The 26,570-nt window shown below is 36.7% G+C and overlaps 2 protein-coding genes, 1 non-coding gene and 2 pseudogenes across 3 annotated transcripts; 2 read left to right on the plus strand and 3 right to left on the minus strand.

Annotated features, from left to right (window-relative positions):
• Positions 1–4,520, minus strand: part of LOC147935363 (putative FBD-associated F-box protein At1g32375) — a 13,011-nt pseudogene extending 8,491 nt beyond the window's left edge.
• A 1,283-nt stretch (positions 4,521–5,803) lies between these two features.
• Positions 5,804–6,148, plus strand: LOC147935364 (uncharacterized). Its single transcript, XM_087472945.1, has one exon. It carries the CDS (start codon positions 5,804–5,806, stop codon positions 6,146–6,148), a length of 345 nt encoding a protein of 114 aa, XP_087329071.1.
• Positions 6,149–11,748: 5,600 nt separating this feature from the next.
• On the minus strand, positions 11,749–15,834 carry LOC147935365 (putative F-box protein At4g05475). The gene is made up of 4 exons (XM_087472946.1): positions 15,764–15,834; positions 14,518–14,711; positions 12,975–13,421; positions 11,749–11,867 (listed from the first exon to the last, which is right to left on the minus strand). The coding sequence occupies exons 1-4, from the start codon at positions 15,832–15,834 to the stop codon at positions 11,749–11,751; spliced, it is 831 nt and encodes a 276-aa protein (XP_087329072.1).
• Positions 15,835–22,222: 6,388 nt separating this feature from the next.
• LOC104728826 (putative rRNA 2'-O-methyltransferase fibrillarin 3) lies at positions 22,223–23,403 on the plus strand (annotated as a pseudogene).
• A 434-nt stretch (positions 23,404–23,837) lies between these two features.
• Positions 23,838–23,921, minus strand: TRNAL-CAA (transfer RNA leucine (anticodon CAA)). Its single transcript has one exon. It is a non-coding gene; the product is annotated as a tRNA-Leu (tRNA).
• Positions 23,922–26,570: the final 2,649 nt, after the last annotated feature.

Consider the following 26,570-nt stretch of genomic DNA (forward strand, 5'->3'; position numbering starts at 1 on the left):
TACTCTCCAAAGTAAGTTTTTCCCCAAGTTCCAACCTTTGCTTTTCATTAGGGTGAGGACACACTTTGAAGAAGGTACACTCGAAACAACAAATATTTCAAAAACTTTTGATGAAAATGAAAAAAAAGTTAGATGCTTTTGAAAAGAGAAACTACTTACGATTCGAGTTCTTGAATCTGGTAAGAAGTGTGCCTATGGTACATTGTCTTCTTCTTCTTCTTCTTCTTCTTCTTCTTCTTCTTCTTCTTCTTCTTCTTCTTCTTCTTCTTCTTCTTCTTCTTCTTCTTCTTCTTCTTCTTCTTCTTCTTCTTCTTCTTCTTCTTCTTCTTCTTCTTCTTCTTCTTCTTCTTCTTCTTCTTCTTCTTCTTCTTCTTCTTCTTCTTCTTCTTCTTCTTCTCTTCTTCTTCTTCTTCTTCTTCTTCTTCTTCTTCTTCTTCTTCTTCTTCTTCTTCTTCTTCTTCTTCTTCTTCTTCTTCTTCTTCTTCTTCTTCTTCTTCTTCTCTTCTTCTTCTTCTTCTTCTTCTTCTCTTCTTCTTCTTCTTCTTCTTCTTCAAAGATTTCTAAGATTTCTAAGATTTCTAATGTTAGCAAAATAATGAAATGATGAATTACCATTATAACACCAAGTTAATCATAATTTAAATTTATACTAGTATTGATCCAAACTTTACCTGCTATTTAATTTCGTCGCGAGATAATTTAAATCAGTTAATTATTTTTTTTTAAAAAAAATCAAATTGCAACATATGTGAACAATTGTATTTTTATTATACATATTTTTATATAATAAATAATTTTAAAACAAATAAAATCATATAAAGAATGAAATTGGAAAATGGTAATTTATATTTATTATGGAGTGATTTTAGGAAATTTCAATCCCAGTTTCTTCCGGTGATCTGCGGCTTCTTGTGTACAAGAGGTTTCTCAAGTGGTCCTGTCACATAATCTGCAAAAAAAAAAAGAAACACTTAAAAGATTTGAGTTCTACAATGCATTAACATTTGGATATTGGTTACTATTATTGGAAATTTCATTTTGAGATTTTAACACACAATACACCTATTAGAAAAAGAAAATATACAAATATATTATTGGAAGTTTCATTTTCAGATTTTAACACACACACACACACAAATCCATATACCCCTACTAGAAAAAAGACAATATACAAATATATACCCTAAAAATATCTGTAAAAAAGTCATTTTGAAGAAAATATCATTTTGATTTCTAGAGATACAGAGTACACAAGTGTACATGTAACCACGCAGGACAATCGGTTGAGTAATTTATTGCTCAAGTGCTCATATGCAAAACAAAGCGTATTTATACCAAAGGTCAGATTTATATAGTTTGGTGAGAGGATCGCAGGATCCATGTGGACACAAAACACAAACATTTTAACAAATTTTCCTAATTTCTATATACAAGTTGTATAATACCAATATATAGATAAAGAGGACTAAAAACATATATGGCTTCATGAAATTATAAATCGAGCAATACTTTACTTGTTTCACTGAAATATATTTGTACATGTATCTGATTTTAAAAGTTATTCTTTATTGGTTTCTACTAATGGTTATCGATCGTTGAGTTACCACTTGTACTTTAGATTTTATTTTTTAAGGACTACAAGATATATATATTGTAATGATTTAGAGTCGGTGTACAATTAGTAGATATAGATTGGATTGTTGTATGAATTTTACGATGAACAGGCGTATGGGGAATGAGAGAGAGAGAGAGAGAGAGAGAGAGGGGTATAAGAAAACCCATAGGCGAAGAGACAATGGCAAAGCTTTTGCTCGTTGTAACTAAAATGACTCGTGATGTCTACGTGACTGGTTCATACATAATGTCATCATCCTTTTTCTAGAAAAATACTTAAAAGGTGATCTTTTTGTATTTACTCCCTCCCTCTCAACCAATCAGAATGTTTTATCTAATATTTTATTTTAAAAATAAAACAAAATTAAATTAAAAAGCAAAATAAAATAAAAAAACAAATTATGAATACTTTTATTTAAAAAAAGTTAAATATTGGTTTGGTTTATATTTTACAATTAAACAAGGTTATATATCGGTTTGGATTTATAAATGAGAATTAAGGTTTAGATTTTATAATTAAAACGAAAGTATATGTCCGTTTGGGTTTACAAATGAGGTGGTTAGGATTTAGATTTTACAATTAGAACAAAATTATATGTCGGTTTGAGTTTACAAATGAGATTGTTAGGGTTTAGATTTTACAATTAGAACGAAATTATATATCGGTTTGGGTTTACAAATGAGATGGTTAAAGTTTAGATTTTATAATTGGAACAAAATTATATATCGGTTTGGGTTTACAAATGACATGGTTAGAGTTTAGATTTTACAATTAGAACAAAATTATATATCGGTTTTGATTTACAAATGAGATGGTTAGGGTTTAGATTTTACAATTAGAACGAAATTATATATCTATTTGAGTTTATAAAAGAGCGGTTTAAGTTTCTAATTTTATAATAATGTATACAGATTTTATTTATTTATTTTATAAGAGGGTGAATGAAGAGGTTCATCCCTAGGGGTAAACCCAAGTATTGCTCCTTTTTCTATTCACTCTTTCTAGAACGTCACACATACCTTAATAAGTTACCGTCGTATTTAATTTTATTTTCCTAAATGATGCCTATGAAAAAGCAATAGTTATATAATTATTATGAGCTGAAACAGAAATAAAAATGAAATCTATAACTACATTAAGATTATTAAATGAGCTACTAAATTTAACTATGCAAATAATACATGATATAAAAAAGTTCATGTGTATTGGAAAACTAATGAGAGATAGAATTTATTTATTTGTTTATAGTTTACAATCTTTTTCTATAGTGAAACGTCGATGTAATTTTTGTTTTGATGTATATTTGTTCTGCAAGGATTTTTAAAATCTACTAGAAAATTAAATTTGTTCGTCGTGCAGCCAAAGTTGGTGTTATGGGTTACTGGTCAATCGTCAGGAAGGATACTTAGGACAATGGCATAGTTTCTGGTTACAACTCTATTGTAAAGTGATCAAAGCAAAATGATGGTAACTCTTGCAACGACTGAAATATTTACAAATTTTCAAACTATAAAGATCTCACCCACAACAATTTGTCCTACAAACTCCGGCATCGAAATTGTAGCCAAATACGCCTCCCGATCCTTCCATTTCATCTTCTCTGCTTGCACAGCTAAGAAAACCAGACTCCCTAGAGTCGGCCTCACTCCCTCATAAAATCAACTCCTCACTCCAGGCCTCTCAAACACAACTTTACCCCGATGAAAGTCCAAATGTACTCGATACAGGTGTAACCAATCCACGCCCAAAATCACATCATACAACTCCACTGGACTAATAACCAGGTCTGCCGACATTGACTTCCCAGCCACCTGAATATCCCTACTCTCGCACGTCCTTGGACCTGGATCATCCTGCCTCCAACAACCTTAACGCTCCTAAACTGCTCTCTGGGATCTCTACGAATGTTGTCCTTCTCAGCACACTTTGGGGTAACAAAGCAATGAGTAGCTCCGGAGTCGAACAACACATGGGACAGAAGTCCATCCACCAATAAGGTCCGTACACAAACCCTATGCACTAAGAACCCCAACATTCATCACAAACACCCATAATATACAAAAATGACAAAAACCACAAAGTAAAGTTTAGAAATTATACTTGTGATCGCGTTAGCACTGGTTCCTCCCGTCTATATGGTCGGGTACACACGCGGCGCCTCTGGTAATGGCAACACCGTCTGCCTCACCTGCTGCACTCTTGGTTGTAACTCTGCCACCGCCATCGGATGCAGCTTGAGACACGCCGATCTGAGATGTCTCGCCTTTCTGCAATGGTAGCACACCCGAGTCATCAGCAGTGCTGGTTGGTTACCCTTCTGCGGAAAAATTGCCACCCTGTGCTCCAAGCTACCACACCCGAAGCACCCCGCACCACAAGACCCCGACCTCTGCATGGTGTCAAACTTCCACTTCTGCCCCTACGCAGGCTTTTGCCCTTGCTAGGATCAGAATGTGGCTGAGTTTGCTTCGTCTGTGCTTAAGGATTGACCACCACCACCTGTGACCTCAAGTAATCTTCTATCCCGACTGTTGTCTCCAACAGCTTCACTTTCGTAGCGTACCTCCTCACCCTGCACTGAGTCCTTAGGTCATCCCGAAGAGCCAACAAGAATCTCCGTATCTAAGCCGACTCTGGCTCCACAGCCCAAACTGCATACACCACAAGCCGAGTGAACTCCGCATCTAGCTCCTGCACAGTATGGTTCACCTGGTTCATCCCCAAGAACTGCGCCTCCATGCGATCTAGTGCCTTCTACGGGAATAAATTTGCGTTGAACTCTCCCACAAAGCCCATCCAAGTCATCCTCCACTGCACTTTTCGATCTGTAACCAACCTCCACAACACACTTGCATCTCCCAACAGTTAGTGCACTGCCATGTCCAGCCGATAGTGGTCGGGACATCGAAGCGACTAGAAGATGTCCTCTATCTGCTTCCTCCACTCATCTGCTACACTCATATCCATACTCTCAGGTAAGTATCCCGCACTCACATGTCGTAGTTGCACCAGCATATGAACATACTGTGCATCCACTACCTCGGCCCCTGGCTGCACGCCTACCTACAATCCAGCCACAGGCTGCACCGCTTGACCCTACCCACAACCCACAGGCGGTACCATCAGAACCTTCCCACCAACTGCTGGCGGCACTACAAGAGCCTACAGACCAACCAGTGACGGCGCCACTACTGGAAGCCGCATCAAAACCTGAGCCAGCAAGCCCGCCAAGACATCCTCCCGACCTGGAGCACCATCCGCTGCAACCCCCATATTCGGGGCAACACCGGTACCGACATCGGGCCCACCATCCCTGCTGATACCATCACCAGCCAAGTCTCTAGGCATTCTAGGATGAACCTGCGACTCTACCACCTCATCATTGGCCATGCTCTGGGTTACTTTCACAGTGGCCATCTTGTGTCGACCGACACTTTGCTCGACATCCCCGAAACTCTAGCAGTGTCAATCGACACCTCCATATGGTGTAGACCAACACTTGCCAAAGCCCTCGATTCGTCCTCACGTTGGTGTCGACCGACACACACCTTATTTCGATCAACACTCATGTCGAGCATTGCTTCTTTTCAATCGGGAACTCCGAATCTCAACTCCAAACTTCTACAATTCAATTCACACGATCTCAGAAACGAATCCATGCCTCATGAGCCACTGAAAACACATAGAACTAATAGAAAGACAATTACATATGACACAAAATCACATAAACAAAGATCTTAGCTTAGAATGAGATATATGTAAATATTTTATATCTTTAGAATCTCTAAGATACAATGCTATCACGTATAAGCAACTATACATGTATAAATACTTGGCTTCTATTATTGAATAAAGACACTTTTTGCACAATATTTCATGGTAGCAGAGCAGAAAAAATCCTTGATCTAATCTTTTTCTTTTCTCTACCATAGCAGCCGTTGGTGTCCTTTGCACCGCCGCTGTTCTTGTTTTTTTTCTTCAACCAACTATTATACTAAACTACTACTACCTCTCTAATACTACACGATGGCTGGAGATGATCCTTCTAAGCTTCCGCTTTCTTCGCAAGACAGCACTACTGCCGCCTCATCACCTAAACACTCTCCCTACCTTCTTAGTGCATGAGACAATCATGGCGCCTTGATATCTTCTGTTGTTCTCAAGGAGAATAATTATGCCGAGTGGGCTATGGAGCTCCAAAATTCTCTTCAAGCAAAGACCAAGCTTGGGTTCCTTGATGGATCTATTCCCAAGCCGGTGTCTGAACCTGAACTTGGTATGTGGTTAGCCACAAATTCTATGATCGTTGGCTGGATCCGCACTTCCATTGACCTACCTATTCGTTCAACGGTTTCCTTCGTATCTGATGCATCTCAATTGTGGGAGAATATTCGACGGTGTTTCTCCGTAGGGAATGGTGTGCGTAAGACCCTTCTAAAGGATGAAATCGCTGCTTGCAAACAAGATGGTCAACCTGTCCTCGCTTACTATGGCCGTCTGAAGAAACTATGGGAAGAAGGCCATAAACAATAAATGGGTTTACAAACTCAAGTTCCACTCTGATGGTACCCTCAAGCGTCACAAGGCGCGCCTCGTGGCTATGGGTAATCACCAGAAAGAAGGTACTGAATACAAAGAAACTTTCGCTCTCGTCACAAAATTGACAACTGTTCGGTCTCTGTTAGATGTTGCAGCTACAAAGGATTGGTAAGTCCACCAGATGGATGTCCATAATGCTTTTCTCCATGGTGATCTCGAGGAGGAAGTGTACATGAGACTATCACCAGGTTTTAAATGTTCTGACCCTTCCAAGTATGTCGTCTCCGTCAATCCTTGTATGGTCTCAAACAAGCCCATAGATGATGGTTTGCCAAGTTTTCTGCTGCTCTCCATAAGATTGGTTTTACTCAGAGTTATGCAGATTACTCATTGTTCACCTACCGAAGTGGTGATAAGATTATCCATATTCTCGTCTATGTAGATGATTTCATTTTTGCTGGGAATGATCTTGCTGCTCTCAATAGTTTTGAAGCTCAGCTTCACCAATGTTTTCACATGAAAGATCTTGGTAAGTTGAAATATTTTTTGGGTATTGAAGTCTCTCGCGGTCCTGATGGTATTTGTCTCTCTCAACGAAAGTATGCGTTGGACATCATTAACGAAGCTGGATTGCTCGGTTGTCAGCCATCTGCTGTTCCCATTGAACTTAACCATCATTTAGCTTCTGATAAGGGCCTGATGCATGATCTCGCACAATATAGACGTCTTTTTGGACGTTTTATCTACCTCACTATCACTAGACCTGATTTGTGTTATGTTGTTCATATTCTTTCCCAGTTTATGAAATCTCTGCGTGCAGCTCACTGGGATGCTGCTCTTCGCCTTGTTCGCTATCTTAAAGGCTCTCCTGCGCAGGGTATCTTACTTCGCTCCGACAGTGCGATTGTTGTTTCTGCTTACTGTGACTCTGGTTACAACGCCTGTCCGCTCACGCGTCGCTCTCTCTCTGCTTATGTTACCGATTTGGGGGACTCTCTGATCCCGTGGAAGACAAAGAAGCAAGACACTGTTTCATCTTCTTCAGCTTAAGCGGAATATCGCGCAATGGCTTATACTCTCAAAGAAATCAAGTGGTTGAAATGAGATATATGTAAATATTCTATATCTTTAGAATCTCTAAGATACGATGTTATCACGTATAGACAACTACACATGTATAAATAATTGGCTTCTATTATTGAATAAAGACACTTTTTGCACAATATTTCAAAGCCCTCACGTAGTTATTTTAAGTTACAAATTTGAAAATTTCGGAGTTTTCCGGCGACTTACGTATATATTTCATCTTGGTTCACTTGAAAATTTGTAATTTCGAGTAGGGTTTTTGAGAATTTTATGTGTGGGAACTTTTTATAAAAGCATCTAGCTTTGCTTTGATATGCAAGCCGCCTAGTGTTTCCGTATGACTCAGTAACTGATTTGAATCTGTAATGCAGATTAGTTGCATGAATAGATAAATGGTGGTGGGTAGACAGAAGAAGACCAAAATATGTGACCATGGGAAGGAAGATTTGTTAAGCCAGTTACGAGAACCTTTGATATCTGAAATACTCTGTAGTCTTTCTACACAAGATGCTGTCAGAACAAGCCTTTTGTCCACAAGATGGAGAAATCTTTGGCGATGAGTTCCTGATTTGGACTTACACTTCGATGCGTTCCTGATTTTGTCCAACTTTGATGCTTTTTTTGTGAGTTTCGTTGAAAGATTTCTTGTTTCCCACAAGGACAGGGAGTTATGGATACGCAAACTTCGGCTATGTTTTGTTTTTCGTCATCATCGTCCTATCTATGATCTCACATCATGGATTGATGTTTTGTGTAACGTCCCGACTGCCACCTTTTACTGGGCCCCATATCCAATCCCAGTCCATGGGCTACCTTTTTTAATGGGCTTCACGTCCTCTCACTAGGCCAGTGAGCCCATCCATATCCGACGGTCGGTTTGCTACGTTCGGAAGGTTTTAAAGACTTGTTACCGTCCTTACGAATCACCACATGATCGTTTCCTGTGTTTTGTCCTCACTCGCACAGTTCCGACAGTCACTTCCCGGAAGGTCACCCATCCTGAGACTACTCCACCATAAGCATGCTTAACTGTGTAATTCTCTCAAGACCCTTAACCGAAAAGATAAGTGCATTTTGGTGACATAGGTGACCAAATCAATTATTTTAATATAATATAAGCTAAGTACAAGTTACAAGTGTATATATGCTCTTCACACTACAAGATAAAGATAAGTTCAAAGAATGGTCCAAACATTTTCACAAAATTATCGTTTTATGTTTTTTAATTTGTTCAAAGAATGGGAACAAGACAGAAAATTTGGAAATAGTTAAAAGTAAAACGAAAACACAATAGGATGAGAAAAAATAAGACGAAACCAAGAAAAAATGTAAATAACCACCAAGAAAACTTAAAAAACTTTGTTAAATATAATATTTATTTATCGATGAAGCGAAAGAAATACCAACCTTTATAATCCATTAGATAACACACATTGCTATAGTAAATTAAATGCATTTGATCCATATAAGTTATAATAACTTTAAAAATTTTAGGAAATACAAGAGGGACGGGATAGTAATATATATTCAAAAACATTTCTAGAGCTATCTATTTCAAATAACGAATATGAGACGTGAACGCTAAAATACATTTTCTAAACTATTTCCGATTGAATACGAGACAAGAATTTTGGGTAAAAAGACGAGATTTGAAAATTTTGATAACTAAAGATATATATTTTGTTGGTGGATCCCGCAGATTTTCAAGTTGTTTCAAGCTTTTCAAAACAAACAAAACATCAAATTATATATCTTATATATTTTTCAGATATATATATATATATATATATATATTCGAATATATAGTATTAAAATCTTATAATAATTTGTAATAGTTATGACATAATTATCAAAATTTAAGTTTTCTGAAACCATATTTGTATTTATGGTAAAACTATTTATTCTTAATATTAATCAATTTTAGCTTGATATATATTTTATAAGTGAGAGGAAAGGATTTATTGAGCAACTGGAGATATTCACTATTTAGGTTTAGAGGGACGGGTTTTTACGGGTAAAGAAAATATTATATATGTTAGAAGTGATGGCTATCGGGACATGGTTTTTTTTACATGGTTTAGACTTAATTTTTGAAATCAGTCTCGCACGTATGTGCGGATCTGAATCTAGTAGTTCACTAAAGTAATATCTCTGTGTACTTATCTAAACAATGTTGTTAGAAATTTAACCCTATTATCTGGCATATTTTAAAAAACGTTATTACATTTTAATTAATTTAATAAGTAGCCAAAAAAGTTGATATTGGTTTACAAAATAATAAAATAATATTTTTGAAATTATTTAACAGATTCTTTTTATTGTTTCAGAAACCTTAGGAAACAATAACAAACTATTTAGAATAATTATAAAACTAAGATTAAATATATGCATCCCAAAATCATTTAATAATGACATATTTTAAAACTAAGATACAACATTACTTATATTTTAAAATATAAACTATTAGATCTAATTTATTTAACATTTTTTTGCACTGCACATCAACGCATTGACATTTTATTAAAATTTAAGAAATCCCAAATATTATATTTTATTTAATATAGTATATACGACCAAAAAAAATAATCAAAAAGTTAAATCGAGATTTCTAAACACGAGCGCTTCAATACAGGTTCTGTTTTATTTTTCTAGAATTTACCAAATATATATGATTTACGGATTTGAACATTGTTTCATATACTGAAGACGAGTTGAAATCAAAGTATGAAACTAAGTAAATTAAATGTAAAAGTTTATAAAAATATATAGAATAAATCAAATAAAACTTCTACTATTATTATTTTATAACTAACAAATTACAATAAAGTTTACGCAAACATTTTCCAGTGATGTAAAGCACGGATAACTATCTAGTTATGAGTTTATTTCCCAATTCTTGGAAACTCAAATTCAAATATGCGTACATAACTCCTACATGGAAGAACGTCAAGACGCACAGTAAGATTGTAGCCTTCATTGATGCCAATTGGGATTACAATAATGCACCACTTGAAGATTTCAGTTTCACAGTCGCAAAGGTGATGGAAGACATTGTCTCTAGTGGTATATTTGTCAGGACCCCTAACCGTCCAAGGAAAGCTTCTGAGTATGTAAGCTTCTTATGATGTTGAAGTTGTTCTCAGTGTGATCAGGGATGTCTAAGTACTAGCTGGTTCAGTCTTTTGAATGGGGCTAGCTTGGACTTTTCACTTTAGAATGCTTTTTAAACCCATCACTTTGACTATGATTGAGTTGTTATTATATAATGAAGAATGACATTTTTCTTCTATTTCATTATGTTCACAATCCAATCAGAGTCAAACCAATGAGTATAAAAAACATTCTCAAATCATAATTCCAATCTAGCTCCCTTCAAAAGATTAAACCAGCTAGAACATAGAAATTCATGATTACTCTAAGAACAACATCAGCTTAAAGACAAAAGATTTCTTTGGATTGCTTGGGGGTCTCGACAAGTATATCACTAGGGATAATGTTTTCCATATTCTTTGGAACTGTAAAATTGAAATTTTCAAGCTGCGCATTATTGTAATTCTGATAGGTTTCAATGAAGAATGCAATCTCAGTGTGTGCATTATGTAGTTTACATCCATTTTTATGCCCTCTTTCACATATTTGAATATGAATTTCCAAGACTGCAAAACTGACTGTTGCGTCATCATTACTATTATAATTAACCGAAAGGAGGCTTTTTAGCATCAATGTATTCAGATTTGAACAAGTCATGCATGCAAGTTTTAGAGACTTTCCTAATAATTAAATTTCTGAAACCTCAGGTCTTCAAGCAGTGAAAGTTGCACAACTGCTTGAGCAAATCCCTCGAATGTTAAATATCAGAGTACATTACATGTAAGGTTTCTCAGATTACTCAACTGGTAAGATGCATTTCATATACAAGACTAGAATTCCTTTAAATTCAAATCATGTTGACCAAGTTTGATTACTATTATAATGAATCTTACTTACAAGGAATCAAACAACTATGTTATGTTTTGGTTTTGGATTTAAAAAAATTCAGATTATTTTTTTCTTCATTATTATCATTTTTTTTAATGGTTTTCTTTTAAAAACTTTTCTTCTATCATCATTTTGACTTAAGAATTTAATTTTTCTTTAAATGTTTTTACTTATATGTGCAATATTGTTATATTATTTTATATTTGTAAAAATATATTCACAACTAGCGCTAAAGTAATTTAGAACACTGGTAACAAGTTGAAAACATGTAATCTAACAATCACACCCGAAACACATATCTTATCACTTAAACCAACGACAGTACTAGATTTGCTTATGAGTGTTAAGGATAGAATTAAAAGAGAACCTGTCGGCGATGTAGGTTAGGAGAGAATCGCTCAATAGTGATCTGACATGGCCTCAAGATCGATCACCTTTGGTTTGAGGTGATGTAGATCTTACGCCACATCGATGGGTCTTTAGAGACATGTTGCCACGGTCTGCACACCTTCTGAGCGTTGTCTAGTATCTCAGTCACGGTGAGACGTTGCGGAATCGAAGACGTCAAATCCGTCAGAAGATCCGCCTAGTTTCGGCTCTCCGCCTATCATCAACGGTGGCATGGAAGTAGAAGACGGCAAAGTCATTTCTGAGGATCAAATGTCAAATCTGTGAAATAAGTTTTAGACTTTACACCTTAGATTGTTCGTAGATTTTAAGTGGTTTTTTGGATTTTGACTTTCCAAAGAAAAAAAAGATTTATTACCCAGTCAAGATTTCATATAATTTTATTATCCATACAAGATTTCATATAATTTATTACCTATTCACGATTTTGCATTAGTAGTTTCCCTATAAAGGTTAAGAAATCTGAGTTTTAGACTTTTTACTATTTATTGGACAAAAAAAAAAACATAACCCCAATTTTATAAGTTTGTTTTATCAACTTGCCACTTGTTTTTCTCCTTTATTTTTTATTTACTTACAAACTGATAAAAACTAACATATGTATATGCAAAACAACAATCGAATATAAATAGCAAAAGTCAAAAAATATTCATGACCTTCCTTGAAACTTTCGGCTTAGGGTTGACATTCGTTATTCAGTTTGCTAGGATTCAAGTTATTCTGATTTTGGATTATTTCAGATTTCCGAAAATAGCTTTATTAGGGACTGAATTTTGTTTTGTACGATCTGTTTTGGACCAAAAGCTTATAAGAAAATAAACATAACTAATTAATACTATAGATTTATTAGTATATTTAAATTTTCTTATATGTATATCTAACAAAATTATTGATCTTTAATGAATTTCAGTTAAATGGTTCATGTATCATGTTTATACATATAAGTCGGATTTGTCTTAAACCATTTGATTTTTGAATTTTTGATGCGGAGTTATTTCGTTTGGTAGATGATCAACCCCTATTTCGGTTTTGATTTTGGTTTTGGTTTTGGTTTCCAATTTGGTCCTCGTAGAATCACATACGTACAGTATTTAATGTTGGGTCAATCAAGCTTACTCTGACAAGGAATTTACACGATAAAAATCTACTCTGAAGTTTAAAAGACCAAAGAAACAACACATGTCTATCGAAACTACGTACTGAAAAGAGGGCACGAACGAACGAGTTCATTAATTACAAGTCTAGAGACACTTGTCATCATTGCATTTTTCGCAATGACCTAATCCGCTTATCCTTATCTAGTCACAAGACGAGTCGTGCGTACGCTGTAGACGACGTACATACTCACCCCTGCGATATAAGTATCTCACAACTTTGATCTTCTCGGAATACCACTTCTCCAAATCCTTAACAAGTATAACATTGAAGTACACGCGTCCCCGGCGTAACTCAAGATGTTCCAAGTTCGGACAGTTGTCAAATATGGCTTTTAAGCCGGTTTTGGATAATCCGTTCCCAAAAAGCTGGAGATGGCAAAGACCGGGCATTGTTTTAGCGATCGCTAGAGCAACGTCATCACCACTATTTACGTAACTATTGCCATATACCTTCAACGTTCTCAGATTGGGACAACACTGACCTACACCTTTCAAAAGCTCTTCTTCGATAAGCCGGAATGAAAACTCAACTTCTTCAAGCAATGGGAGTTTTACGACTGCTTCCAAAATCCCTCTTGTCGTTATTCCAAGGAAGTCGACAACTCTTAAGGCGTCTGAGATTACTTGATCTACAAATACTACAAACGAAAATAGAGGTTATCGAAAAGAAAAAAAAAACTAAAATTAAAAAATTCAAAAGAAAAATTCAAACTATCTTAGACGAAATTCTTTTCAAATTCAATGGAAAGCTAATTACTCTCCCGCAACGGCGCCAAAAGCTTGTGATGTGTGTCATTTTTCGTTTTAAAATCTTTTACCTTAAAAGACCACACGACTACTGCAAGTGCACAGTTAATCGGTTGAAGTATTTAAGGATCGATCCCACAGAGAGTAATAGCTAACACAAATTGAATTATAAAAGAAAGAACTTTGGTTAAGACTAAATAAGAAATTGGGGTTTTGGTTTTCCTAATATCTATTGCAAATAAAGAAAGCGTAAATAAAAGTTGTTTAAAACTATAAGACTAAGGCGTTGTGCGTTTGGAGTCATCTCAGGGTTTTCATGATTCTAAGCAATATTAAGTGTCAAGATCTAACAAGTTACATCTAATTTCGGTCTAGGTTGTCAACTACGAAACACTAATGAATTAACAAGCTATTATCGTAGAATGAAAGTCTAAAGTCTTCATACTTCGTTACTCAACTTACGCAGGCAACGACGCATGTCAACCAGCTAGTAAAACAAGTTCGATACATTCACCAAGCTCCGCAACTCAACTTACGCAGATTACGACGCGAGGTTTTGATATAACACTAGTTCGGAGAAGTAGGATAACGCGGTTAACGCTCCCGTTCTCTAGATCAGCACTTGGTGATCAATCTAATCACATGCATTAAAATAAATATGTCCCAAAAAAACTCTAATATAGAACCGAAAATCAGATCTAACAACCTAATTGAAGCGAACCATGAATTCTCATTGAATCACCCCATAAACCCAACAAGTAAACTACTCGCTCATGATGCAAAGAAACGATATTGATATTATAAAGTATAGCATCAAAAACGAATCAAATAACAAAAGAGGTTCAAAGAAACTTCTCTAGAGGTTCAATTATGCTAAACTTTTCTTTCAAAAACGTCTCATCCACTGCTATTACATTTCTGATAAATTCAAATCCTCTTAAACATTTACCTAAGGCAAAAAAAACAGGTAATTAAACCTTTGGTTACCTACAAGCTCTAGGTCAGCAATTGTACCAGGATTTGCTTTCTTTATCTTGTAGATATACTTGGGGAGTTGCTCATAATCACTTTCATGAGAACCTCTTAATAACTCACGAGCATTCCAAAGTTGGTGATAAGTTAGCGTTAAACCATTATTTTTAAGTAATGGTTTCTCCAAGTCCCTTGGTTTTAGTCCATGGCTAATACCACCAAAAAATATCCAATATGAGTTGGCTTATAATTTTTGGCGTAATTAATCCTAATGAAAAAAATTATAATCCAGAATACTCTGTTGTTTCATCTTTTGTTGTTGCTCGTACCCATTATTTTTGCACACAATAACAAATTTTTTAGTATCCGACTTAGATACTTTCCAGCCAAATTTATATTTTACTGAAAGCATCCATAACCTTTGTTGTAATTCATATTTGCTATTGAATTTTTCTTAAAAACCGGTTAGATTTCTTTAAACTTGTAGAGTCAAGGAATGTGATTTTGTTTTATGGGCTTAGTTACCGGCCTGAACTAAATTGAAAGCCCAAAAACAAGAGACGGTTGTGTCCGAAAATAATAAGGTTAAAAGATAAATATGAATCGTACCTTAAAAAAAAACACGAACTATTGCCGTATATACCTTCAACGTTCTCAGATTGGGACAAGAACTGACCGACACATTTCAAAAGCTTTTCTGTGATAAGCCGGAATGAAAACTTAACTTCTTCAAGCAATGGGAGTTTTACGACTGCTTCCAAATTCCCTATTGTCGTTATTCCAAGGAAGTCGACAACTCTTACGTACAATACTGAGTTATAACATGATTGTTATAACTTATAACATGATTTGATCATGAGAACAATAAAATAAAATGCAAAAATTTCATTCATAGAATCTTTCCAATTATATTTATCATACTAGACAGAACTAAGATTTATTCATGACTCGCAGAACATATACCACCAAATAAACCATATTGAACACTGCGAAATAGAATGCATTAAAAAATGCTGAACCGTTCAACAAAGTTTGACCTCTTAAACTTGCAAAGCAAGTAATAGTAATTGAATGTTTCAAGTGATGGGAAGAAACAGTTATAATCTTGATAATTTTTGCTCTAATCTTCACAATTTAGGGGCAAATCATATCACTTAAAACTATTACTGAAAAAAACTGGAAGATATATAGCATTGGAAATCAAGTCAAGGTCAATTAATCAAAATATTTCAGGAAGAAATTTGCATAAAACCCTAGAAACCTGTTGGCGGTGTAAGTGAGGAGAGAATCGCGCAAACCGACACGGCTGAGATCGATGGCCTGACGGTACATGGCCTAGAGATCATAGAACCGGGCGTGGGAGTTTCTTTGGAGCAGGAAGTCGATTTTACGCCACATCCAGGGGTCTCTAGAGACTCTTCGCCACGATCTACACACTTTCCGAGCTATGCTGAGTATCTCTTCCACACTAAGACGGAGCAGAATCAAAGACATTAATTCCGGTGGAAGCTCCGCCCAGTTTCTTTATTTTCCGTTCTTCATCGCCATGCCCTGACGCACACACAGCTATCCAAACAATGGTTTAATTTAGAGTATCCAATTTTTAGAAGCATATTATTTTAGACAAATAATTTTTGGCTTTTTATGTAAAAAATAAATATATTTTATAAGATATTTTATTATGATTAAATTTTATTGGACCTTTTGTTTTACATATATGTTTGTGGCTTTAAGTTAATCAAATATTTCTTATGTTAAAAAAATATATATATTGCATGTTGTTGATAAATTTATTAGTGAAGTTTTGATTTCCAACAAAATATTATATTAAACGATTACAAAAAAATATAATTTTACTATTACTGTTTTTTTTCTACAAACTGTATATGTATTTGGTATCTGTTTTGTGTTTTGCTTGCTAACATTTAATTACTTTGAACCGGCCCGAAAAAATAACCACAAGTAAAGTTAATTTCAGAGTTTTAGGCCTCTACGAAAAATACTATATTGATAAATATTAACTTTCCAATTTTATCGAGAAAATAAATTAAACCTTTCCTATTCCAACTTCAACCCATATTCCAATAGATAAACATTCTTAAAACCCTATGAACGCCTCCATAAAAAAAAAAGCATTAATCACGAAAGCTTCAACTTCTTCATCAATCTTCTCCTTTGTTGCTTTCGCTTCTTCCTTTTTTTTTTCTTTAAATAAAATGTAAAATTTATTCGAAAAAAACTTTTTACATCTGCTTTGTGTTGAGTGTTTGAAATTGTTTGAGATTTTATCTATTTGAGACTAAAGACGATGAAAAAAGAAAAATTATCTTGAAGCGAGCCATTGTTCCATTGCAGCCGTGTATTTTCCGTTTCCTTGAGTGTAGAGGGAGAACAGTCTGTCTCTGACATGCCGGTCCAGGAGTTTGATAAAAAGGGGAGCAGGGGTTTGGCCTTCTCCTTGTCTTCTGCCATTTCTTTCCTTCCATATAGTGTGGACTGTGGCCTGAAAAGTGTAGCGCAAGAGGTATAAAGTGACAGGGGTTTGCGTGGCGTCCGTGAGTAGAGAGAGGATGTGGTCCCATGATGTTGAAAATCTGTTGAGTAGAAGATTTGATGTTAGGCTTGTCCAAATTTCTGTTGAGAAGGGACATGAGAAAAACAGATGGTTCATTGTTTCTAGAGAGCACGAGCAGAGAACACATGATGTGGTGAAATTTCCTCCCCAGGATTGCATACGGTCACCTATGGAGAGCCTATTCAATGTGGCTAACCAAGCAATGAAAGTGTATTTTGGTGTCGCTTGCGAGAACCAAATCACTGTCACCCAGTCTTTTTTATCATGACATTCCCGTAGCTGCAGCCATGTCTCCCTTGTTGTGAATTTAGTTGTGAACCGACCTCCTTTCCCTTTCCATAAGACTATGTCAGCTGCAGAAGTTGTCCCAAGTGAACGTATCTCATCTAGAGCCAGCTCTATTTGGTTGAGATAGTCCACACGGTGTCTACCGTTTTCTGTGGAGTAAAGCCTCTGCAACAGTTGCATCTAGTGGGATTCCCATATCAATACAACCTCGAACGCCTGTTATATCCAGTAAACAACCCAAAGTCGACCACTTATCATGCCAGAAAGAGACACCTTGCCCACTTCTGACCTCGTACTTTATAAATTCTAAAGCGATATGCCTATACTTCAGTAGTTTCCTCCACATCCAAGAACCGGATGCAGTGTTGTCTTTTATTGACGAAAAAGAGCCTTTTCTGAGCAAGTAAATCCTCAACCACTGTGACCAGAGTGATTTTGCGGATAGTAAACGCCATATGAGCTTCAAACAGCTAACCATATTTGCTTCCTTAAGTGATCTTAATCCAAGCCCCCCTTCCTCTCGAGGGATACACACATCTTTCCAGGCCACTTTTGCTTTCTTTGTGTTCAGGGTCGGGCCTGACCAAAGAAAAGCAGAGCAGAGGCTGTCAATTTCACTGATGCAGGCATTGGGAAGACGGAAAGCAGACATCCAGAAATTGATGAGGCTGTGGAGTACTGAAGCAATTAGCTGCAGACGGCCTGCAAAAGACAAGTGACGAGCCGTCCAACTACTTATACGGTCTTTAATGCGAGCAATGAGAGGAGCATAATCTTGCGTGGTCATGCGCTTTGTCAGTAGGGGAAGGCCAAGATAACGTACTGGTAGCGATCCATTTGCAAAAGGAAAAGAGCTGAGAATGTTTGCTTGGTCCTCCTCTTTTACACCCGCCATATACAAAGTGGATTTTTCCAGACTTATCTTTAGACCAGAGTAATCTGCAAACTTGTCAAATATGTTTAGTATACCTTCAATAGAAGTCTTTGTACTGTCAGTAAAGACTAACAGATCGTCAGCGAAGCAGAGATGAGTGAGTTGCAGGTTGTGACATTTCGGGTGATAACCAATCTGTTTGTCTATAGCAGCCTTATCCAACAGTGCAGAAAGAACTTGCATACAAGTTACGAACAAGTATGGGGATAGAGAGCATCCTTGCCTCAAACCTCTGGCACTTTTAAATAACCCTGAGAGCTCACCATTGACCTGAACCGAGAAAGAGGCCGTGGTGATACAAAGTTCAATCCATTTAATAAATTGTGATGGAAATTCCAAGGCTTTGAAGATAGAGAGAAGGAAAGACCATTGAACAGAGTCAAAGGCTTTTGAGATGTCGATTTTTACTGCACTCCGCGGAGATATGTCGTCTTTATGATAATCCTTGACTATTTCTGAAGCAAGTAGGACATTCTCCATCAACAATCTATCTTTTACAAAAGCCGACTGTGTTGGAGAGATGAAATCTGGCAAAACCTTTTTGAGTCTATTTGCAAGAAGCTTCGATATGACCTTATATGTGACATTGCAGCATGAAATGGGCCGGTAATCTTTCATCTCATAGACCACCTTCTTCTTAAGAATAAGAGCAAGAATAGTGGCGTTAACACCCTTACGCAGAAAACCGTACTGAAAGAAAGAGTTGATAGAGGCAACGAAATCCTGTTTTATAATAGACCATGTTTCCTTCAGGAACTCCACAGTGTAACCATCGGGCCCTGGACTTTTCTCAGAAGGCATAGAGAATAACACGCTGCGGATTTCCTCCTCAGTAACTTCAGCCTCGAGAGCTATCTTATCCCTCTCTGGGCAGCGATACAGAATAAGCTCACGGATAGCATCCTCAGACAAGCCCGTATAGTGGTCTGGCGTGTGCCCTAAGAAATCTCTGAAAAACCGTTCTGCCTCCTGCTTCATCGCATCTTGCGTATCAACTAAAGTCCCATCCTGACATTTAATTTCACGAATGGCATTACGAGCCTCTCTAGTTTTTGCTGCGTTGTAGAGGACCTTATTATTTCCATCCCCGACTCTCAACCAGTGGAGCTTAGATTTCTGCTTCAGGAATCTCTCCTCAAGTACCGCAACGTGCAACCAGCGGCTATATGCGGTGGATTCGCGATACATATTTGCTTCTGTTGGAGCTGAAAGAGTTGCTATTTGACACTGACAAAGTGTTTTAAACGCCTCTCTAGTTTTCCGAGTTAGATCACCAAGTACGTCTTTGCTAAGCTGCTTTATTTTTGGCTTTAACGCTTTTAGCTTCTTCTGGAACCTGAAAATTGCGAATGTGGATGAAAAAATGGCCTCAGTACCATTCCAAAACTCTTGTATCAGTGGCTTAAACTTGGAAGTTGTAACAAGCGCATTTGTAAATTTAAAAGGTCTCCTAGTGCGGACTGGGTCTCGTCCCAGCTTAATACTACAGCGGAGGTGATCTGAACAGCCTCCCGCCTGAAACACACCATAAGCTTGACTATATATCTGAAGCCACACTGTATTAACAAGAACCCTGTCAAGCTTCTTGCAAATCAGGCCTGCATCACGTTTGTTACACCAAGTGTATAAAGGACCATGTGGCGGCATATCCTCCAGAGAACAGTATCTCATAACCTCTTGGAAATCTTGCATGCCTGGAGCTAAAATGAGGTGTTGATCATGGAGAGAGTGCTCCTCAACATCTAAGATTTCATTAAAATCACCATATATCATCCACGGTTTTGAACGGATCACCGGTGAATCCTGATGATTTTTTAAATCCTCCCATAAAACCTTCCTTTCCTCCAAACTATTTGATGCATACACAAATGAGATAATGAACTCATCCTGCATACCGTCAACTAGGATCGAACAAGTGATCATCTGACTGCTAGTGAAACAAGGAGTGACTCGCACCCTAGAGCTCCATAGCACCCAAATTCTTCCTCTCCGATTAAAGTCATAATTTGAAATAAACGACCAACCCGGAAAAACAGAACCCACAATCCGCTCTGCCTTATTTTCCTTCACTCTTGTCTCAAGTAAACACCCAAATTGGAATTGCTCACTCTTCAACCAGTTTTTAACCACAGAATGCTTTGAATCTTTGTTGAAACCACGAACATTCCAAAAGAAGTTCGACATAAAAAATTATTGGTGAGAGGGTCTCTTACTCAGCTCTCGGGGGTTCTGAGTTTGAGTATTATAACCGAACTTATGTTGGTCCTTGGTAGCCCGAGGAATAGACTCACGCAACTGGATGGGAGCTTGAGTTCCACGGACACCCTTTTTCCTAACTCCTGCAACAGCGATATCGCCCGTAGTGATCACCTCCTTCATCGGCTCAACAGAGCCGTTTAACACAGACTCTCCCGAACCCTCACTTTTAGAGGTGTCTATAGCTTGATCATCAACTTCAGTTACATCGTGCTTTTCCCCCCCCATTTTCATCTTCATTAGTGTCAACCTGCCTTTCAGTCTCGTCATCACAGTGGTCAGTAAGAACCGCATAAGAATTTGAGAGAATAGACCCTTCTCCAACTTGTTTCTCCTTTCGCGGACTACCTTTGGAAGGACTTGACTTATTACCCGTTTTTTGAGGAGTAATCCAACCTTGATGCTCCCCTGCTTCCTCGAGACTTGGAGTACCCTCGCTCCCTACTACTTGGACTACATTGACATCCTCTTGTACCTTCTCTTTCATAGGACTACTCACAGCAGGAGTCTTCTCAACTACTAGTGGAGTATCCTCCGGACTGGTAGCGAGGCACCCTGACGTCAGATGGCCCCATTTCCCACATCCACTACACTTAGGCGGGAGCCAAGGATAAGAGTAGCTAACAACCACATCAAGTTCACCTTCTTCCTCTCCTGCTAAATGGAACTCCATCGGCAAAGTTCTCGTTAAATCTGCTTCTAAAAGGATTTGAGCCTCATCAAAACTGACACAAGATTCCGTTTTTGGATGAAGTTTTATTGGTTTCCCAACTGCACTAGCTAAGAATTCCAAACCCTTATGTGTAAACATAGTATGTGGAACATTCTTTAGCACAACCCAGAGCCGAACAGAACTCATAGCAGGCTGCGTCTCTTCCGCAAACGGGGTCCATCTAGTCATGAGCATGGGGATGCCTACAATATTCCACATACCTCTGTCCAGAATACGTTGTTGCATCGAGGCATTACGGACTCTGAATTTGACAGTAGTGTCATTAACCACAAAGACATCTATAGGAAGAGATTTGTCTCCTAAACGCCAAATCTTATTCACGATCATATGAATCTTACCCACATGAAGTGTCTTTTCATTCAAAAACTTGCCAATTAAAAAATCCTCCCACAACGGCTTTGCATCCACAAAAACCTCCCTGGGGACTACAGCTCGCTCCTTTCCGTCCACCTGAGTGATAACAAAATCCTGCTGAGTAAAAGATTGCTGCTGCACCGCTTTCACCCATCGCTTCTGATCTGGCTTCACCGTATTGACCGCTTGTGACTTCCCAAGAGTTGGAAAATCCTGCTCCGAAACCAGCGTCTCCGACTGAGAACCACCAGTAGCCTGATTTGCATTCCCCGAGCTACCAGAATCCACCGGAGATCCTGGCAGCGGCGGCAGATCCGCCGTCATCAGCGAAAACTTGGTCTCCAAGTTTAAAAAACCCTAATCGCCAAAAAATCGCCCGCCACGTCCCGCTTCTTCCTTTTAGTCCCGTCGCTCTCGATCTATAGCAAATATGACACATCCCCAAAGAAGTACGTACCCTAAAAGCCGTTTTATTTATACTTGTTTCGCTTGTTACGTATACTATTTTGATTCCTCACCGCTTCAATTCAAGTTTAGTGGGAGATTTAGTAATACTCTTTTCTGATTCTGTTTTGTGTATATATGATTATGCTCAGGACGTGGTGGTGGTGGCCGTGAAAGAGGTTTAGCCACAGGCGGTGGAGGAAGTGCCGTAAGAGGCCGTGGAAGTGAATCCGGCGGAGGAATTAAGGGAGGAAGCAAAGTGTTAGTGGCGCCACACAGGCACGCAGGAGTGTCCATTGCCAAGAGTAAAGGAGATGCTCTTGTCACCAAGAACTTAGTTCCTGGTGAAATCATTTACAATGAGAAGAGAATCTTTGTTCAGAACGAGGACCGATCTACAGTTGAATACAGGATTTGGAACCCTCATAGATCTAAGTTAGCTGCTGCTATTAACATTGGTGTTGATAACATTTGGATCGTAAGTCTCATCAAATCATCAAGGTAACAATCTCTTTTATTCCTCTGTTCTTGGAAACTAATAAAAACGCTTTTGTTTTTTGAAATTGTAGAAACCTGGTCTTAAAGTTCTTTACCTTGGTGCTTCTTCCGGATACACTGTATCTCATGTCTCTGACATTGTTGGCCATGTAAGTGAAACCCTAAACCTTTAACACCTTTTTCTTCTTCTCTGTATGTTACTTATGTTTGCTTTTCTGATTGGTAGGAGGGATGTGTTTACGCTGTTGAGCATTCTCATATATGTGGTAGCGATTTGGTGAACATGACTGAGAAGAGAACTAATGTTATACCAATCATTGAAGATGCTAGACATCCTGCTAAATACAGAATGCTTGTTGGCATGGTTGATATCATATTATGTGATATTAATCAACCAGACCAAGCTACGATCATAGCTCTCAATGCTTCATATTTCCACAAACCTGGAGGTCATTTTATGATTACTATAAGCGAATGTAAACAAACTTGCAACCGTTGGTTCAAATCAGATCATTCTCTCTCTTTTTTCAGTGTGTATTGTTTCTTTAACTTATAAGCTTGTTTAATTGGTTTCAGGCGAATAGTATAGACTCAAATTTATCAGCAGAAACAGAGAGTATCAGAAGGAAGTGGAGAAGCTGCAAATGGAAGAGTTGAGACCAACAGAGATATTGCCTCTTGGCAATTGTGAGGGTGACCATGCTTGTGTTTTTGGTGGATATCGCTTGCCTAGGAAGTAAAATAGCTGATACTGCTGTTTACTTAATATAGGAATCTATCTCTTTACTTAGTTTGTGACCGACTATAATGAGATTTTTACATTCACGAGGCTTGATTAAGTTTTTTGGTTTTTTCTCTGTTTTTAGCTGATTTGTCTTTTTACACTAGTATGAGCCTTCAGAAGTGGAATTTTGTTGGAAACACAAGTACATTTTTAATTCCCATAATCCATTATCTCTTCGTAGAATTCCCTTCAACCTTTTATGTCAAAAAAATCGGCAATACAGAGTAAGAGCTAGGAATAGATAGTGTCTCTCTTTTCTCGTAATGGATTCTACCTAATATTTTGATTTGTGTAGCATTCAAAACTTCGGTTATCCTATTATAGGACCCCGTTAGGTTGAATATGTAGAAGTAAATAATAAAATTTGTTACAAACTGGAACACTAAAAGAAAGAGAGACTTATTTGAAGTTTTTAATGAACCACATGTCTAATTTAAAAGAGACAACTGAAAAAGAAAAAAAGGATAATTGTCAGAAGTGGGATTTGAACCCACGCCCTCGTAAGAGGACCAGAACTTGAGTCTGGCGCCTTAGACCACTCGGCCACCCTGACTTTTTGATGTTTGTCTTCCATAACTTATATAAGGATTAATAAATAAGACTCGGTAAAAGTATATTTATGCATATGAAGATACTTTCGAGACTTTTTGTAAGTCAAGTCATACTGATCAATATTTTTAAGTTAACTGCATAATTTGGAATCCACTTTTTTCAAAATTATGACATTGATGTTTTTCGTGTGTCCATAATAAAACATTTTACCTTATTTTTCTTTGTTTTTTAATTCTTCTATAATATCGGAATCTATTAATATATGCATGTTTTTGCAGGAATCTTCGTTCTCATCATGTCAAAACCCAGTCTCCTCAAATCTCAAAATTGAAACTAGACTAATATAGTAAAAATATGATTTTGTTTACCGAGTCTTGTTTTCACAAAATCTCAATTTGAAATTTTGGTTGCCTATGTTTGTAATAACAAAATAAAGAACAAAACAAAAAAAATATCTTAGTAAATAGTTAGATAGTTATTATGGAGAGGTTCAGAAAAATCTCTCCTAGTTTTATGAGTACACTAGAGAGGGTTTAGTTAATGAAAAAATATAATGTGGTGCACCACATAGAAATAAAACATAGCTACCTACTCGTACTCGGTAACAGGTTAGTTTTTGTAGCACCGAAAATAAAAGAAACCTAATGGTTGGGACACGTGGAAAAACAAATTGCAGGAAGCAAGAAATGTAAACAAGAGAGAAGAAATGTGTGGATTTCGTGTGGCGACGGTAAGCTTCTCTATCAACTCCTCCATCATCGAGAAGCTCGTGGCTCTCTTGTACTAGTATTTTCTCATTTATGTAATTCTTTTCTATTTTTGGGTTAACACAAGTAACATGTTCACCAGTTTTTTGCTCTACAAAAATACTAACAGTTTGGTCAATTTAGAAAGAGAACGCGAACTAACCGTAATCAATTCCAAAGCCCCATGCCGTTCAAACTGACTAGTCTCTCTTCTCTTTCGATTTCTCATTTTTGCAATAAGACGAAAATTTTAATCTTACGAGAAAAAGTCAGTTTTTAGACTATTAGTATATCACATGCAATATACTATTATATCTTTTTGTTTTTTTTTTTGTTCGGGAAATCAATACTATATACATATGTCATTGTGTTAACTATAATCTCACGCCAAAATCAAGAAGTAGAAGAAGAAAACACATTAGAGCCTGTTGATGTGAAATTCAAATGGTTTTTATCAGATTTTAAGTAGTTTTTGTTACTAATTGTATGTTATTTTCTAATTTTTGTCATTTTTTTCACAATGTATTTTCTCATTTTATAACCGGTAATTTCCGGTTAGTATGAATGAACAGTCGACCACCACCACCAAATCAGGACCTACCCACTCTTTCATATTTTTGCTTTATAATAGTTTAACCAAAATGCCCTCACCTGGTCAACTTCACTTTTTAGTTTCTTTTCGTCTCTCTGTATTCTCCAATATAAATCCATCTATTCCCCTTACAAAAAGTACTATCCTATAATCTTTAGTTCTATACTTGTATTTCTCTATTAATCACATCATTTAGCCATTATTGTTTCCATTCAACTTTCAACTTCAAAGTCCAAAACCATTTACGCTCGAACTTGGGTTTATGGAATTGCCATGTGTTGTTTGCTCTTAAGTTTGGGTGATAGGCCACAACTCTACATGCTTTAATTGGGGATCACATATTTTAGTGATGTATTTGTCTACATATCTTAACCAACCAGTATTAACTTAACATGCATGAAGAAGATTACGTTATACACAAATACAACTAATAAAGCTAGAGTTCCTTTATAACAGAAAAAAATGGTTGGAACTCCGTATTTGTGTTAACAACCCCTTATTATATATATGGTGGAGAAGACTCGAGTTAGGCAAGGCACAAGTAGGACACGTGGTGAGACTAGATTTAAGAGATCATTAAGAAAACGTAAACTAAAGTAGTATAGTCAAAAAATAAAATATAAACTAAGGTGGAAAATTAAAGTATTATAAATGATACTATATAGTTGCGAAGCGAAATTTTCACTCATTAGGTTTTTGCCTTCACGCAACCTGCAAGAAAATGTCAAAAACTTTATGTTATGGTTTTATCTTACGAAAGCTTGGGAGAATTGTTTGATCACATATAAAACATTAAGGAATAAAACTATATAATGATCTATCACTGGAGACAAGAGATTGATGTTAAATGCAATAGAATATAATTTGCATTATTAATAGAATCAAAGCTGACGAACTCTTCACCTTCTCATTATGTTCCATATCTTTAGATACTAATTCACTACAATGCTTTCATCGATGATGGTAATATATTCTTTCGCAATGAAATCTTCTCTAAAACTTTACTGTTTCAACTCGAAGAAATTAAAGAGTTGTTAATAAAAATTAACTGTTGAATCGCTTTTATTAATGAAAACTAAAAGCTTAAACGACCAATTAAAAAATCTATATTAAATGGAAAAGATTATGGGCTCTTCTCTCCATCTCCAACAGCTATGCAACAACAATACTAATTAGACTATTATGCAATTTGTACCTATGTATCATCAAATAAATAGCATCTCTACTATGTTAATATGTGTCAAAACTATGTACATCCAACTAAGTACAGCAATTAATTCTGAATTATATATATCTAGAGAGACATGTAAGT

This window comes from Camelina sativa, chromosome 11 (genome assembly GCF_030686135.1).
Source record: "Camelina sativa cultivar CO46 ecotype springtype chromosome 11, ASM3068613v1".
NCBI lineage: Eukaryota > Viridiplantae > Streptophyta > Magnoliopsida > Brassicales > Brassicaceae > Camelina > Camelina sativa.

What these genes read in the sequence shown, in the direction of transcription:
- LOC147935364 (XM_087472945.1), top strand. Translation starts at nt 5,804, where the DNA reads ATGGAGCTCCAAAATTCTCTTCAAGCAAAGACCAAGCTTGGGTTCCTT.
- LOC147935365 (XM_087472946.1), bottom strand. Translation starts at nt 15,834, where the DNA reads ATGTACCGTCAGGCCATCGATCTCAGCCGTGTCGGTTTGCGCGATTCT. An exon ending in CTCACTTACACCGCCAACAG is followed by an intron (nt 14,712 to 15,763) that starts GTTTCTAGGGTT and finishes TGGTGGTATTAG; the next exon opens with CCATGGACTAAAACCAAGGG. An exon ending in GAGATACTTATATCGCAGGG is followed by an intron (nt 11,868 to 12,974) that starts GTGAGTATGTAC and finishes TTTGATCCTCAG; the next exon opens with AAATGACTTTGCCGTCTTCT.